At 42.6% G+C, this 14,487-nt stretch overlaps 1 protein-coding gene across 2 annotated transcripts in view; it reads right to left on the bottom strand.

Moving 5' to 3' along the window:
- The window catches only part of KCNT2 (potassium sodium-activated channel subfamily T member 2), a 1,359,842-nt gene that overhangs the window by 762,848 nt on the left and 582,507 nt on the right, over positions 1–14,487 (bottom strand). For both annotated transcript variants that reach the window (XM_077277827.1, XM_077277828.1), the window contains exons 7-8: positions 13,042–13,125; positions 11,730–11,824 (exon numbers count right to left, since the gene is read on the bottom strand). In XM_077277827.1, the coding sequence (XP_077133942.1) occupies positions 11,730–11,824; positions 13,042–13,125 (179 nt within the window). The remainder of the gene's footprint in view (positions 1–11,729; positions 11,825–13,041; positions 13,126–14,487) is intronic.

Below are 14,487 nucleotides of genomic sequence, written 5' to 3'. Positions count from 1 at the left end.
CTGACTTGTTCAACCAGGTGGCAGGTGCTAAGTGGTTTGCCAAGCTTGACCTCAGGGGGGCGTACAACCTCATAAGAGTCCGTCAAGGTGATGAGTGGAAGACGGCTTTTAATACCCCTGAGGGTCATTTTGAAAATTTGGTGATGCCTTTTGGGTTAACTAACGCACCTGCAGTGTTCCAACATTTCATCAATGATGTGTTCTCGCATGTTTTGGGGAAATTCGTTATCGTGTACCTAGATGACATCCTCATATATTCTTGCGACCGTGATGCTCATTTAGATCATGTCAGGCAGGTGTTACAGCTTCTCAGAGAGAATAAGCTGTATGCTAAACTTGAGAAATGTGTATTTTCTGTTCAAGAGTTGCCTTTCTTGGGTTATATTGTGTCTGCTTCTGGTTTTAAAATGGACGCCGCTAAGGTGCAAGCGGTGCTGCATTGGGAACGTCCTGATAACCTGAAAGCACTTCAGCGGTTCCTTGGGTTTCCTAACTACTATAGGAAATTTATCAAGGATTTTTCCATCATTGCTAAACCGCTAACTGACATGACTAAAAAGGGTACCAATTTCTCCGTTTGGCCTGAGGCTGCTGTTCGCGCATTTGAATTTCTCAAGAACAGTTTTGTTTCAGCCCCCATTCTTGTGCAGCCAGATGTATCTAAACCCTTTGTCGTGGAAGTCGATGCGTCTGAGGTTGGTGTGGGGGCGGTACTATCTCAAGGCTCATCCTTGAGTGGTTTGCATCCGTGTGCCTATTTCTCAAAAAAACTGTCGTCCGCTTAACGTAACTATGATATCGGCAACAGGGAGTTGTTGGCTATTAAGTTGGCCTTTGAGGAATGGCGACACTTTTTGGAAGGGTCGGTACATCAGGTCACTGTTATTACCGACCATAAGAATCTGCTGTATTTGGAGTCTGCCAAGCGTCTGTCTCCCAGGCAGGCTCGCTGGGCATTGTTTTTCACGCGGTTCAACTTTGTTGTCACTTACAGACCAGGGTCTAAAAACACTAAGGTGGATGCTCTGTCCAGGTGTTTTCCGGGGGGAGAACCTCAGGAAGACCCAGTACCCATTCTCCAAAAGGGTGTTGTGGTTTCAGCCCTCACTACCGAGTTTGAGGCTGAGATTTCCGAGGCTCAGGAGGAGGTACCATCTGAGCTTCCCATCAACAAATCTTTTGTACCGCTTCATCTCCACCTAAAGGTGTTGGCGGAGCATCATGATACTGTCCTGGCTGGCCACCCAGGGGTTAGAGGTACTTTGAGGTTGGTGTCACGTCGGTTTTGCTGGCCCAAAATCCAACAGGACGTGGTCTCATATGTGTCAGCTTGCACCACGTGCGCTAGGGCGAAGACGCCCCGCTCCCGTCCTGTTGGCACACTACTTCCTCTGGAGGTACCTAGTAAGCCATGGATGGAAATTTCCATGGATTTCATCACTGATTTGCCTCCCTCAGCTGGGAACACGGTCATTTTGGTGATTGTGGATCGGTTTTCAAAAATGTCGCACTTTGTGTCTTTGCCTTCTTTACCTAACACTAAGACTCTTGCTCAGGTGTTTGTGCAGGAGGTGGTCAGGCTTCATGGAGTTCTGTCTGACGTCGTGTCAGATAGGGGTACTCAGTTTGAAGCAAAATTTTGGAAAGCATTTTGCTCACGGCTGGGGATCAAGTTGTCTCATTCGTCTGCGTTTCATCCCCAGTCAAATGGTCAGACCGAGCGTATGAACCAAAATTTTGAGCAGTACTTGCGCTGCTTTGTCTCTGATAACCAGGAGGAGTGGTCTACCTTTCTTCCTTTGGCTGAGTTTGCCATCAATAATCACCACCAGGAGTCGTCTGGGGAGTCTCCGTTTTTTTGTGTTTACGGGCTACATCCTCAGTTTTGTACGTTGAGTCAGAGAAGCTCTTCCGGCGTTCCGGAGGAAGACCAGTTAGGAACACAATTGTCATCAGTCTGGAGGAGAGTGAAACAGCGCCTGTTGAGTGTGGGTGCTAGGTACAAACGTGTGGCTGACAGTAGGCGTGTGCCAGGTCCGGACCTGAGTGTGGATGACTGGGTGTGGTTATCCACAAAAAACATAAGACTCAAGATACCATCCCTTAAATTGGGTCCACGGTTTATTGGTCCAATTAGGGTCACCGCCGTCATTAACCCAGTAGCGTACCGACTGGAGCTCCCTACGGTGTATGAAATACACAACGTGTTCCACAGGTCTCTTCTTAAGAAGGTGGTGGGTTCTGTGGATGCGGCGCCTATGCCACCTCCAGTCTTGGTGGATGGTAACCTAGAATTTGAAGTCTCCAGGGTGGTTGACTCTCGTGTGGTGCACTACATGTATCTTTGAGACTGGCGCCTTATCTTGCCTCAGAGCAGAACCCCAAAGGATAGGCAGCCCCCCACAAATATTGACTGTGAGTATTAGAGGGAAGACACACGCAGGCAGAAAACAGGATTTAGCAAAAGAGGCCACTCTAGCTAAATAGGAAAGGATAGGACAGAATGCTAAGCGGTCAGTATTAAAACCCTGAAAATATCCACAGCAGATAATACAAAAATTCCACAATCTAACTAAAGACATAGAACGTATATCTGCATCTCCTGAGAATCCAACTTGACTGAAAAAATCCTGACACAGTCTAAGGCCATGTGCACACGTTCAGGATTTTTCGCATTTTTTTTTTCGTGTTTTTTCGCTATAAAAACGTGATAAAAACGCAAAAAAAATGCTTACATATGCCTCCCATTATTTACAGGGTATTCCGCATTTTTTTGTGCAAATGTTGCGATTTTTTCCGCAAAAAAATCGCATCGTGGAAAAAAAAGCAACATGTTCATTAAAAATGCGGAATTGCGGGGATTCCGCACACCTAGGAGCCCATTGATAAGCTTACTTCCCGCACGGGGCTGTGCCCACCATGTGGGGAGTAAGCAGATTATGTGCGGTTGGTACCCAGGGTGGAGGAGAGGAGACTCTCCTCCACGGACTGAGCACCATATAATTGGTAAAAAAAATAATTAAAATAAAAAATAGTCCTGTACTCACCCTCTGATGGCCCCCGAAGTGTTCCCACCTCTCCGGTGCATGCTTTCTTCTCCATTTCTATAGATGGTGTGGTTCAGGACCTGTGATGACGTCGCTGCCTTGTGATTGGTCGCATGACCGCTCATGTGACTCACGCGACCAATCACAAGCCGCGACATCATCGAAGGTCCTGAACCACACCGGCATCTATAGGAACGGACGCCGCTGAGGAGATTGGCTGTCTGCAGAGGGTGAGTATAACCATTTTTTTCTTTTTTTTATTATTTTTAAACATTCTATCTTTTACTAGCATCTATATATATATATATATATATATATATATCTAGCAGCATCTATAGTAAAAAGTTGGTCACACTTGTCAAACACTATGTTTGACAAGTGTGACCAACTTGTCAGTCAGTTTTCCAAGCGATGGAAAACTTTAGCATTCTGCAAGCTAATTACGCTTGCAAAATGCTAAAAAAAGCGAAAAAAACGGAAAAAAAACGCAAAAAAAAAATGCGGATTTCTTGCAGAAAATTTCCGGTTTTCTTCAGGAAATTTCTGCAAGAAATCCGGACGTGTGCACATACCCTAAGCTGGACAAGAAAAAACAATGAATAGCACTGATTTGTAAAGCACACAGCATGTGTGCTGAAGAAACAAAACCCAGACACTTATCTTTGCTGATTTGGCAGCAGAGCAGGGGGAACCAGACTGAGATCCATAACCTCCAAGAACAATGGACAACTGGCAAGGACTAATGAATCCTGCAACCTTAAATACCCCAGTCAGAACTGCAATCAGCAGGGACACCTGTCCAGGACTGCAACCCAGGGACAACTGCACTACCACCAACAACCACCGGAGGGAACCCAAGAGCAGAATTCACAACAGTACCCCACCCTTGAGGAGGGGTCACCGAACCCTCACCAGAGCCCCCAGGCCAATCAGGACGAGCCAGATGAAAGGCACGAACCAAATCAGCAGCATGGACATCAGAGGCAAAAACCCAAGAATTATCCTCCTGGCCATAACCCTTCCATTTAACAAGGTACTGAAGCCTCCGCCTCGAAAAGCAAGAATCCAATATCTTCTCAACCACATACTCCAACTCCCCATCAACCAACACAGGGGCCGGAGGATCAACAGAGGGAACAACGGGCACCACATATTTCCGCAATAAAGATCTATGGAAGACATTATGGATAGCAAAAGAGGCCGGAAGCGCCAATCGAAAAGACACCGGATTAATAATCCCAGAAATCCTATAAGGACCAATAAACCGAGGCTTAAACTTAGGGGAAGAAACCTTCATAGGAACATGACGGGAAGACAACCAGACCAGATCCCCAACCCGAAGCCGGGAACCAACACACCGACGACGGTTAGCAAAACGTCGAGCCTCCTCCTGAGACAACACCAAATTGTCCACCACATGAGCCCAAATCTGCTACAACCTGTCAACCACCAAATCCACACCAGGACAGTCAGAAGGCTCAACCTGCCCTGAAGAAAATGAGGATGAAAACCAAAATTACAAAAGAAGGGCGAAACCAAAGTAGCCGAACTAGCCCGATTATTAAGGGCGAACTCGGCCAATGGCAAGAAAGCCACCCAATCATCATAATCTGCAGACACAAAGCATCTCAAATAAGTCTCCAAGGTCTGATTAGTTCGCTCGGTTTGGCCATTTGTCTGAGGATGAAATGCGGAAGAAAAAGACAAATCAATGCCCAGCTTAGCACAAAAGGCCCGCCATAACCTAGAAACAAACTGGTAACCTCTGTCGGACACAATATTCTCCGGAGTACCATGCAGACGGACTACATGCTGAAAAAACAATGGAACCAAATCTGAAGAAGAAGGCAATTTAGGCAAAGGCACCAAATGAACCATCTTAGAGAACCGGTCACAAACCACCCAGATAACCGACATCCTCTGGGAAACCGGAAGATCAGAAATAAAATCCATAGAAATATGCGTCCAGGGCCTCTCAGGGACCGGCAATGGCAAAAGCAACCCACTAGCATGGGAACAACAAGGCTTGGCCCACGCACAGGTCCCACAGGACTGCACAAAAGAACACACATCACGTGACAAAGAAGGCCACCAAAAAGACCTACCAACCAAATCTCTAGTACCAAAAAGACCAGGATGGTCAGCCAACACAGAACAATGAACCTCAGAAATCACTCTACTAGTCCATCTGTCAGGAACAAACAGTTTCCCCACTGGACAGTGGTCAGGTTTGTCAGCCTGAAATTCCTGAAGAACCCGTCGTAAGTCAGGGGAAATGGCAGAAAGAACCACCCCTTCTTTCAGAATGCCGACCGGTTCAAGGACCTAAGGAGAATCAGGCAAAAAACTCCTAGAGAGGGCATCAGCCTTAATATTCTTAGAACCCGGAAGATACAAGACCACAAAATCAAAACAGGAGAAAAACAGGGACCATCGAGCCTGTCTAGGATTCAGCCTTTTGGCAGACTCGAGGTGAATCAGATTTTTATGATCGGTCAAGACCACAATACGGTGCTTAGCTCTCTCAAGCCAATGTCGCCACTCCTCAAACGCCCACTTCATAGCCAACAATTCCCGATTGCCGACATCATAATTGCGCTCAGCAGGCGAAAACTTACGGGAAAAGAAGGCACACGGTTTCATCAAGGAACCAACAGGATCCCTCTGATACAAAACGGCCCCTGCGCCAATCTCAGAAGCGTCAACCTCAACCTGAAACGGAAGAGAAACATCCGGTTGACGCAACACCGGGGCAGAAGTAAATCGGCGTTTAAGCTCCTGAAAGCAGAGACAGCCGCAGAGGACCAATTCGCCACATCAGCACCCTTCTTCGTCAAATCGGTCAAGGGTTTAACCACGCTGGAGAAGTTAACAATGAAACGGCGATGAAAATTAGCAAAGCCCAAAAATTTCTGAAGGCTCTTCACGGATGTGGGTTGAATCCAATCATGAATGGCCTGAACCTTAACCGGATCCATCTCTATAGATGAGGGAGAAAAAATGAAGCCCAAAAAAGAAACCTTCTGCACTCCAAAGAGACACTTAGACCCCTTCACAAACAAAGCATTACCACGAAGGATCTGAAATACCATCCTGACCTGCTTCACATGAGACTCCCAATCATCAGAAAAAATCAAAATGTCATCCAAATATATAATCAAGAATTTGTCAAGATAAGTCCGGAAGATATCATGCATGAAGGACTGAAAAACAGATGGCGCATTAGAGAGTCCGAATGGCATCACAAGATATTCAAAATGGCCTTCGGGCATATTAAACGCAGTTTTCCATTCATCACCCTGCTTAATACGAACAAGATTATATGCCCTCTGAAGGTCAATCTTAGTAAACCAATTAGCCCCCTTAATCCTAGCAAACAAATCGGAAAGCAGAGGTAAAGGGTATTGAAACTTGACCGTGATCTTATTCAAGAGGAGATAATCAATACAGGGTCTCAAGGAGCCATCCTTCTTAGCAACAAAAAAAAATCCCGCTCCCAATGGTGAAGAAGATGGCCGAATATGCCCTTTCTCCAAAGACTCCTTAACATAGCTCCACATAGCGGTATGTTCAGGCACAGACAGGTTGAAAAGTCGGCCCTTAGGAAACTTACAGCCTGGAATCAAGTCAATAGCACAATCACAGTCCCTATGCAGTGGAAGGGAACTGGACTTGGGCTCATCGAATACATCCTGAAAATCAGACAAAAACTCTGGAATTTCAGAAGAGGAGATTGACATTAAAGGAACGTCATTATGAACCCCCTGACAACCCCAACTAGTCACAGACATAGACTTCCAATCCAACGCAGGATTATGTACCTGCAACCACGGAAAACCCAGCACGATAGCATCATGCAAATTATGCAACACCAGAAATCGACACTCTTCCTGATGGGCTGGCGCCATGCACATGGTCACCTGTGTCCAAAACTGAGGCTTATTTTTAGCCAAAGGTGTAGCATCAATGCCCCTTAAAGGAATAGGGTTCTGCAAGGACTGCAAGGGAAAACCACAACGCCTGGCAAACTCAAAGTCCATTAAGTTCAAAGCGGCGCCTGAATCCACAAACGCCATGACCGAAAATGATGACAATGAGCAAATCAAGGACACAGATAACAGAAATTTAGGTTGTACAGTACTGATGGTAAATGAACTAGCGATCCTCTTGGTACGCTTAGGGCAGACTGAAATTACATGAGAAGCATCGCCACAATAAAAACACAACCTATTCTGATGTCTGAATCCTTGTTGTTCCGTTTTAGACAGAATCCTATCACACTGCATTGGCTCAGGCATCTGCTTTGAGGACAACGCCACAATCCTAGACACCTCGACACAACCTGAGGACTAAATACCCCTATGGATGGAAATGGGAATCCTATCTTGCCTCAGAGCAGAACCCCAAAGGATAGGCAGCCCCCCACAAATATTGACTGTGAGTATTAGAGGGAAGACACACGCAGGCAGAAAACAGGATTTAGCAAAAGAGGCCACTCTAGCTAAATAGGAAAGGATAGGACAGAATGCTAAGTGGTCAGTATTAAAACCCTGAAAATATCCACAGCAGATAATACAAAAATTCCACAATCTAACTAAAGACATGGAACGTATATCTGCATCTCCTGAGAATCCAACTTGACTGAAAAAATCCTGACACAGTCTAAGCTGGACAAGAAAAAACAATGAATAGCACTGATTTGTAAAGCACACAGCATGTGTGCTGAAGAAACAAAACCCAGACACTTATCTTTGCTGATTTGGCAGCAGAGCAGGGGGAACCAGACTGAGATCCATAACCTCCAAGAACAATGGACAACTGGCAAGGACTAATGAATCCTGCAACCTTAAATACCTCAGTCAGAACTGCAATCAGCAGGGACACCTGTCGAGGACTGCACCCCAGGGACAACTGCACTACCACCAACAACCACCGGAGTGAACCCAAGAGCAGAACTCACAACAGGAACTGTATCTGCAAGGAAGAATGGCAGAGGGTCCCCAAATCCAGATGTGATAAAAATGTTGCATCATTCCCAAGAAGACTCATGACTGTACTAGCTCAAATTTCTACATTTTTGTTTTTTTTCAGTCAAGATGGGGTGCACAGTGTACAATAATGTAAAAAATTAACATTTTTGAATTTACCAAATGGCTGTAAGGAAACAAAGAGTGAACTATTTAAAGGGGTCTGAATACTTTCAATACCCACTGTATATTAGCGCAAAAAAGTGTTTAAACTGAATAATAATATGTTTGTACAATATGGAGGACAATTAAAATGTAGTAAAGTGTAAATGCTCAGGGCTAGCATGAAAGATGAGTGACCTATATGGTCCCTAGTTTGTTGATTAGTCATATTTTCGGGCTCAATTTCTGTACTTCAATTCTGGCTCTTAGCCTAGCTCTTCCCACTGCATGGGGACATCTCTGTTTTTGATAACCAGCCAAGATAAAGCTGACAGCTGAGTGCTACAGCCCAGGCTTTCAGCATTACCTGTGCTGGTTATCAAGAATAGATGAGACCCCATGTCTTTTTTGCCAAATTTAAGCATTTTGTACATGTTTTACCACCGGCCAATCACAGCCATGCCAATATTTGACATGGGTGTGATGGGAAGTGTCCAAACAGGAAAAGCATGCTCATTGGCTGAGCTGCAGCCTTTCAACAAGCATTGTTTGGGCTGCTGAACCCAAACAGTAACATAGACTTCCAGGTAAAGTCCATGCTCTGGATTCATGCAAGGACACTAGGAGTTCAGTAAAGAGAGCAAAGTTTACCATTCAGGTTCAAGCATCTTTATTAATAATTACAGAAAAAGCAGCAACACTTACTAATACCTGGTCACATTAATATTACACTGCATGATGCTGCAGGCCCCATGATAAAAGGTGGAGGCAGCACAAATGCAGAATAATGCTGCATAAATATTCACACAATTATCATACATGATGGTTGTTAGTATTACAAATACACATGGATAAGCCTATAACTGTTATGACTGAGAACAAGGGATTTCAAAGGTACAAAACACATAAAAGCTCCCATGTCTAATAGACCTGTCAGGATTCAAACCCAGCAGCTCTTGCGCTCCAGGTGGCAGCTCTTCCTTCAGAGCTATTCAGCTCACTGGACAGATATGTGCTAACCCAAATACTTGTACCTGTGTTGTTCCTGATTGTCTCCACCCTGAGTTCCTGACTGGCTTCATCCTAATTGAACACCCTATTTAAACCTGGCATTGCCCTTCTTTCCTTTTGAGATTATTGAGCTACCAGCCTCTAGTCAATCTTCCTTTCACCTGATCTTTCATTCTACAATTAAATTGCTGCTCATGTGTACTGACTCTTGGCTGTCCTTCACTACACTATGTGCTGCTCCTTTAAACTACATTGCTGCTCCTGTGTATCAACTCCTTTGCTATCCCTGACCATGTTACCTGCCGGTGCTGCCCCTAGTGGTTGCAATACTATTACTCCAACCCAGGTCAGTCAATGGCAAGACCTCCCACCTAATCTTTTTATATAAAATGCACTTATTGAGATGTTTTCAGCAACTTTAGAATTAACATTGATTTTATCCATTAATGTGTGCTGGATCTCGTCCCACTTTGTAACCTTCTGTGTGGGATTGACTCTCCTGAGGTCTCCTAAGCACCATGTATCCTCTGATATCTGATAGGAGAATTCCTGAATATTTTTTTTCTCTTTCTTATGGATAAGGTTTGAATAAGGCGCCATTCTCACAGATACATGTAGTGCACCCTGCCATATTACAGCCTATTGATAATGCCCATACTATTAGTACTCTATAAGTACACCCCACAAGGACAGATACGGTAACTCAATTTCTCACAACAATACTGGGTGCATCCTGCCAAGACTAAAAAAATAGAGTAGATTTTAGGTAATCCTTTGGCCAAAATAAGGAAGCACACAACCCACCACAAAGTTCCACATTGTCAGAACAGTCCCTATACTAAAAGAAAAAAAATCACATCAAAAGGACATTAATCGTCACATAAAAACAACCATACTTTCCAATATCTGGTCACATTACTAATGCACTGTGGGATGCAGCAGACCCTCATTATAAAAGACCTCATATACAGTATTTTTTCATATTTCTGGGAAATGTTGGTGTGAGGAATTTTGTGGTCTGTCCTTAGGGGTGTATTTTTATAGATCTACCTCTCTGGCCCAGACATCACCTCTCTGCTGTCCAGAATCCAGGAGTGGCTATCAGCCGTATCCTCCTTCTTCTCCTATCGCTTCCTCAAACTCAATGTGGACAAATCTGAACTCATCATCTTTCCTCCATCTCACAGATCTTCCTTACCTGACCTATCTATTGCAATTAACGACATCACGCTTTCCCCTGTACCGGAAGTCCGCTGCCTCGGAGTAACCCTTGACTCTGCCTTGTCCTTCAAACCACACATCCAAGCTCTTTCCACCTCCTATCGCCTCAGCTCAAAAAAATCTCCAGAATCTGTCCTTTCTTCAACCATCAATCTATTAAAATGCTTGTGCATGCCCTCATCATCTCCCGCCTTGACAACTGCAAACATCCTTTTCTGTGGCCTACCTGCTAACACCCTTGCACCACTCCAGTCCATCCTTAACTCTGCTGCCCGAGTAATTCATCTCTCTCCTCGCTACTTCTCCACTTCCCCCCTCTGCAAATCTCTTCACTGGCTCCCATTCCCTCAGCGTATCCAGTTCAAATTACTAATACTAACCTACAAAGCCATCCATAACCTGTCTCCTCCATATATCTCTGAACTAATCTCCTGATATCTTCCCTCATGTAATTTCCGGTCCTCCAAAGACCTCCTTCTCTCCTCCACACTTATTCGCTCCTCACCCAACCGCCTCCAAGACTTCTCCCGAATATCCCCCATCCTCTGGAATTCTTTGCCCCAACACGTCCGACTATCAACCACATTAGGATCCTTCAGATGGAACCTCAAAACCCACCTCTTCAGGAAAGCCTACAGCCTGCACTGACCCCGCTGCTTCCTCACCACTTCCAGAGCTACCACCTCACCAACACCAGAGCTCCTGCAACCCTCGACCTACTGTCTCCTTCCCCACCATCCTGTAGAATGTAAGCCCACAAGGGCAGGGTCCTCGCCCCTCTGTATCAGTCTGTAATTGTTAGTTTGCTTACTGTAAGTGATATCTGTAATTTGTATGTAACCCCTTCTCATGTACAGCACCATGGAATCAATGGTGCTATATAAATAAATAATAATAATAGTGCTGGGAAACAAGCATGATCAAAAAGTACGGGTGTGACCAAAAGAATGTAAGCTGTGTGTTACACTTATCTGTTTGACTAGCAACTTAAACTAGCAGTAACCATGTATATTTGTAATACTAATGAACCTGGTCAGGTGCATCATGAAGGACTTTAATAATGTGACCAAGTATTGCTAAGTATGGCTACTTTTTTCTGTGATTTTTAATTTATGTCCTTTTTCTGTAATTTGGTTATACAATAACAGCTATTATTTTATTATCCTTCTGTTTATTAAGAAACAAAATTAATTCTTCTCTGCATCTATTAATGGCTCCACCAATGTAGAAATATTACTGTGCATTTTAATAAGTGTTCTGGGCACAAATATGTACAATTACATATGATACATGTTATCAATAAAGCCAGTAATTGACTTACCAAGTAAAGATGAGACATAACAGAGTTGATATTAAAATTAAAACTTGATTAAACATTGCAGACTGTGTTCTTTGTATTGCTCGGTGAAGATCATTCTGAAATATGCCAGAAAACAATAATTATACCAGAATCAACATGATATTAATCTGATTCTATGCACAACTTCTTGTAATTATAGGACCAGATCAGGTCAGCGGTTACCGGTTTACACAGGGTGAGGATGGTGCAGGTTTTAATATTAGTCAGTGTAGGACCATCCTGATCAGAGTTACCTTGTCATGGTGGGATGGCTTTTGTGCTATTTTTGATCAAAAACAGTATTACTAAAAACTCTGTGTTATTTAAATGCACTTTTTGCTTTTATTTACTTAGTTACAGCAGGGTTTTTGCTCATTTTGTCTCTTGTAGGTTTTATACGTTTTATGACCTACGTGAACGTGCGCTTATGTGCTGCATGTGTACCAACTCAAGTGAAGCTCAATTTTTGTGTTTTTTCCTTTGTATTGTTGCATTCTGTGCAAGCTGGGATGTGGTCTCCCTGTTTCTGAGCTAGAGATTGTATATAAGGCTTTCCCAGACTGGTGTATCACTGGCTGGAATCGGTCCGTTTGTCTGCCCTTATTCACACTGAGATCAACATTGACACATGGTAAGGTTTTAATGTTAGACAGTGTAGGACCGTCCCGATCAGAGTTACCTTGTTGTGGTGGGATGGCTTTTGTGCTATTTGTGATCAAAAACAGTATTACTAAAAACTCTGTGTTATTTAAATGCACTTTTTGCTTTTTATTTACTTAGTTACAGCAGGATTTTTGCTCATTTTTTCTCTTGTAGGTTTTATATGTCCACATAAATGGCAGCCCATTATGCTACTTAGCTTAACCCCCACAACACTTAGTGTGCTGAAGAAAAACTCTGGGTTTTATATTACTAACACCATTAGGCAAAGTGAAATATATCTCTCCTCCAGTCCTTTACCAGTGACTTTGTCACAATACTTTATTTTTTTTTAACTTTAGCCTTTTACATCATAATATAAGTATGTCTCTACTTTCCTTGTAGAATTGTATCTTTTTTCTTCATTTGGTTTTTTATTCCAGTGCATAAACCTGGACAGATGAACCAACAGTAGACTTTATAATGTTTATATTACAGCACTTTACTTCCTTTATCCCATTTATGCATTGTATTATTATTATTGCTGTGTTATTTTGCTTTCTAGATCTGTTTATTACATTTCATTTAAAAAATTGTATTAGTGGTATTATTTCAGATAAATAGAAGACTATAATGTCTCATATATAAAACTTACAATCATATTCTCTAAGGCATGTTTTGCCAGCCAACAATTCAGGAAAACAGGAACAAATAAATCCCTTAAAGGAGGCCAAAAGATCTGCCAAAAAAAACAAAGCAATGTTTAATTTATTTTTATATGCATGTAGAGACAAATGAAAAAAATATATAAGTGATCAATCAGAATGTCAAATATGGACAGTTCGGTAGTATCGAACAGAACATTTCTGAAAAATGTTAAATATACTTCACACTAAAGCTCTATAGCATATATGATACACTATGTATGCTGATACTACCAGTTTTCCATCATTCAATAGTGGAAAAACACTAGTTTACTATTTATTATGCTTGTTATATAGCACCAACACTTTTCACAGCACTTTACAGGCATTGTTTTAACTCACCATCCCCATTGATGATCACAATCTAAATTTAATTGCCTCAATGCACCACTGCATTTCCTCTAGTTTATTGGCGTGAATTTGAACGCAGGAACACAGTGAAAAGAAACCGTGCTAGCTAGAGATGAGTGGATAGATCTCCAAATGATCAATTTGGAATAGAATTTCCAGAAATTCACAAGCCTTTTCTGATTTGAACACTTTGTGATTCAAAAGTAAAAATAAACGTTCAGCACCATTTCAAACGGTGTTGAAGATTCAGTGAGTGGGCTCATGACATCAAGCATGGCCATATGGGCATTCTCAAAATGACCTGCAGCAACCACATCCCATGGTTTAGCCCAGTCAATCAATATGGATTATTACAGCCAATATATAAGATGGGGGCTGGCCAACCAGTGCCCTTATAGGCTTTTCCAGGGTAGGGATAGGAGGCCAGTGCACACAATTCATATCACTTAAGGATAGAAAAAGGCCTAATCTGATTGTGTGTACTTGTTCATTGCTGATACAGATTAGAAAGGGGTGGCGGTAGCCTTTTATTTTTTGAAAAATAGTCTAAAGTTTGTGATTAGTAATTTAAAGATTTGAGTGATATATGGAAGTGCTGTAACTCTAAATTCACTCAGTGTGACTGTGAATGGATTGATCTTAGATATAACTCAACAGCAGCACTTCAGCAAAAGCATTTTTAGTTTTCACACACTACAAAGAGGACATTTTTTTAACCTCTCAGTGCTTTTTTGATACTAAACAAAAATCCTGAAACCAAGGCTTTTGCAATTGCAAAATTTTCTAATTTTGTGTAAAATTTTTGATATTTTCATAAATGTATGCAAATGATATAAACAAAAATTTACTAGTCACGCGAAGTAAAATATGACATGAAAAAATTATCTCAGAATCACAGGGATCTATTAAAGTGTCGAGAGTTATCACTACATGAACTGACACTGGTCACATTTTAAAAATTTGTCCTAGTCATTAACAACTTTCCGATATCCAGTGTAATAGTATGCCAATGTTGGACTCTCTCCCTTTGATGTGGGCTCCGGCAC

The sequence above is a fragment of the Ranitomeya variabilis genome, chromosome 8, assembly GCF_051348905.1.
Source record: "Ranitomeya variabilis isolate aRanVar5 chromosome 8, aRanVar5.hap1, whole genome shotgun sequence".
In the NCBI taxonomy this organism is placed as follows: domain Eukaryota; kingdom Metazoa; phylum Chordata; class Amphibia; order Anura; family Dendrobatidae; genus Ranitomeya; species Ranitomeya variabilis.
Note: the sequence above shows the minus strand (reverse complement) of the source record. Positions and strands in the feature narration are given on the sequence as shown.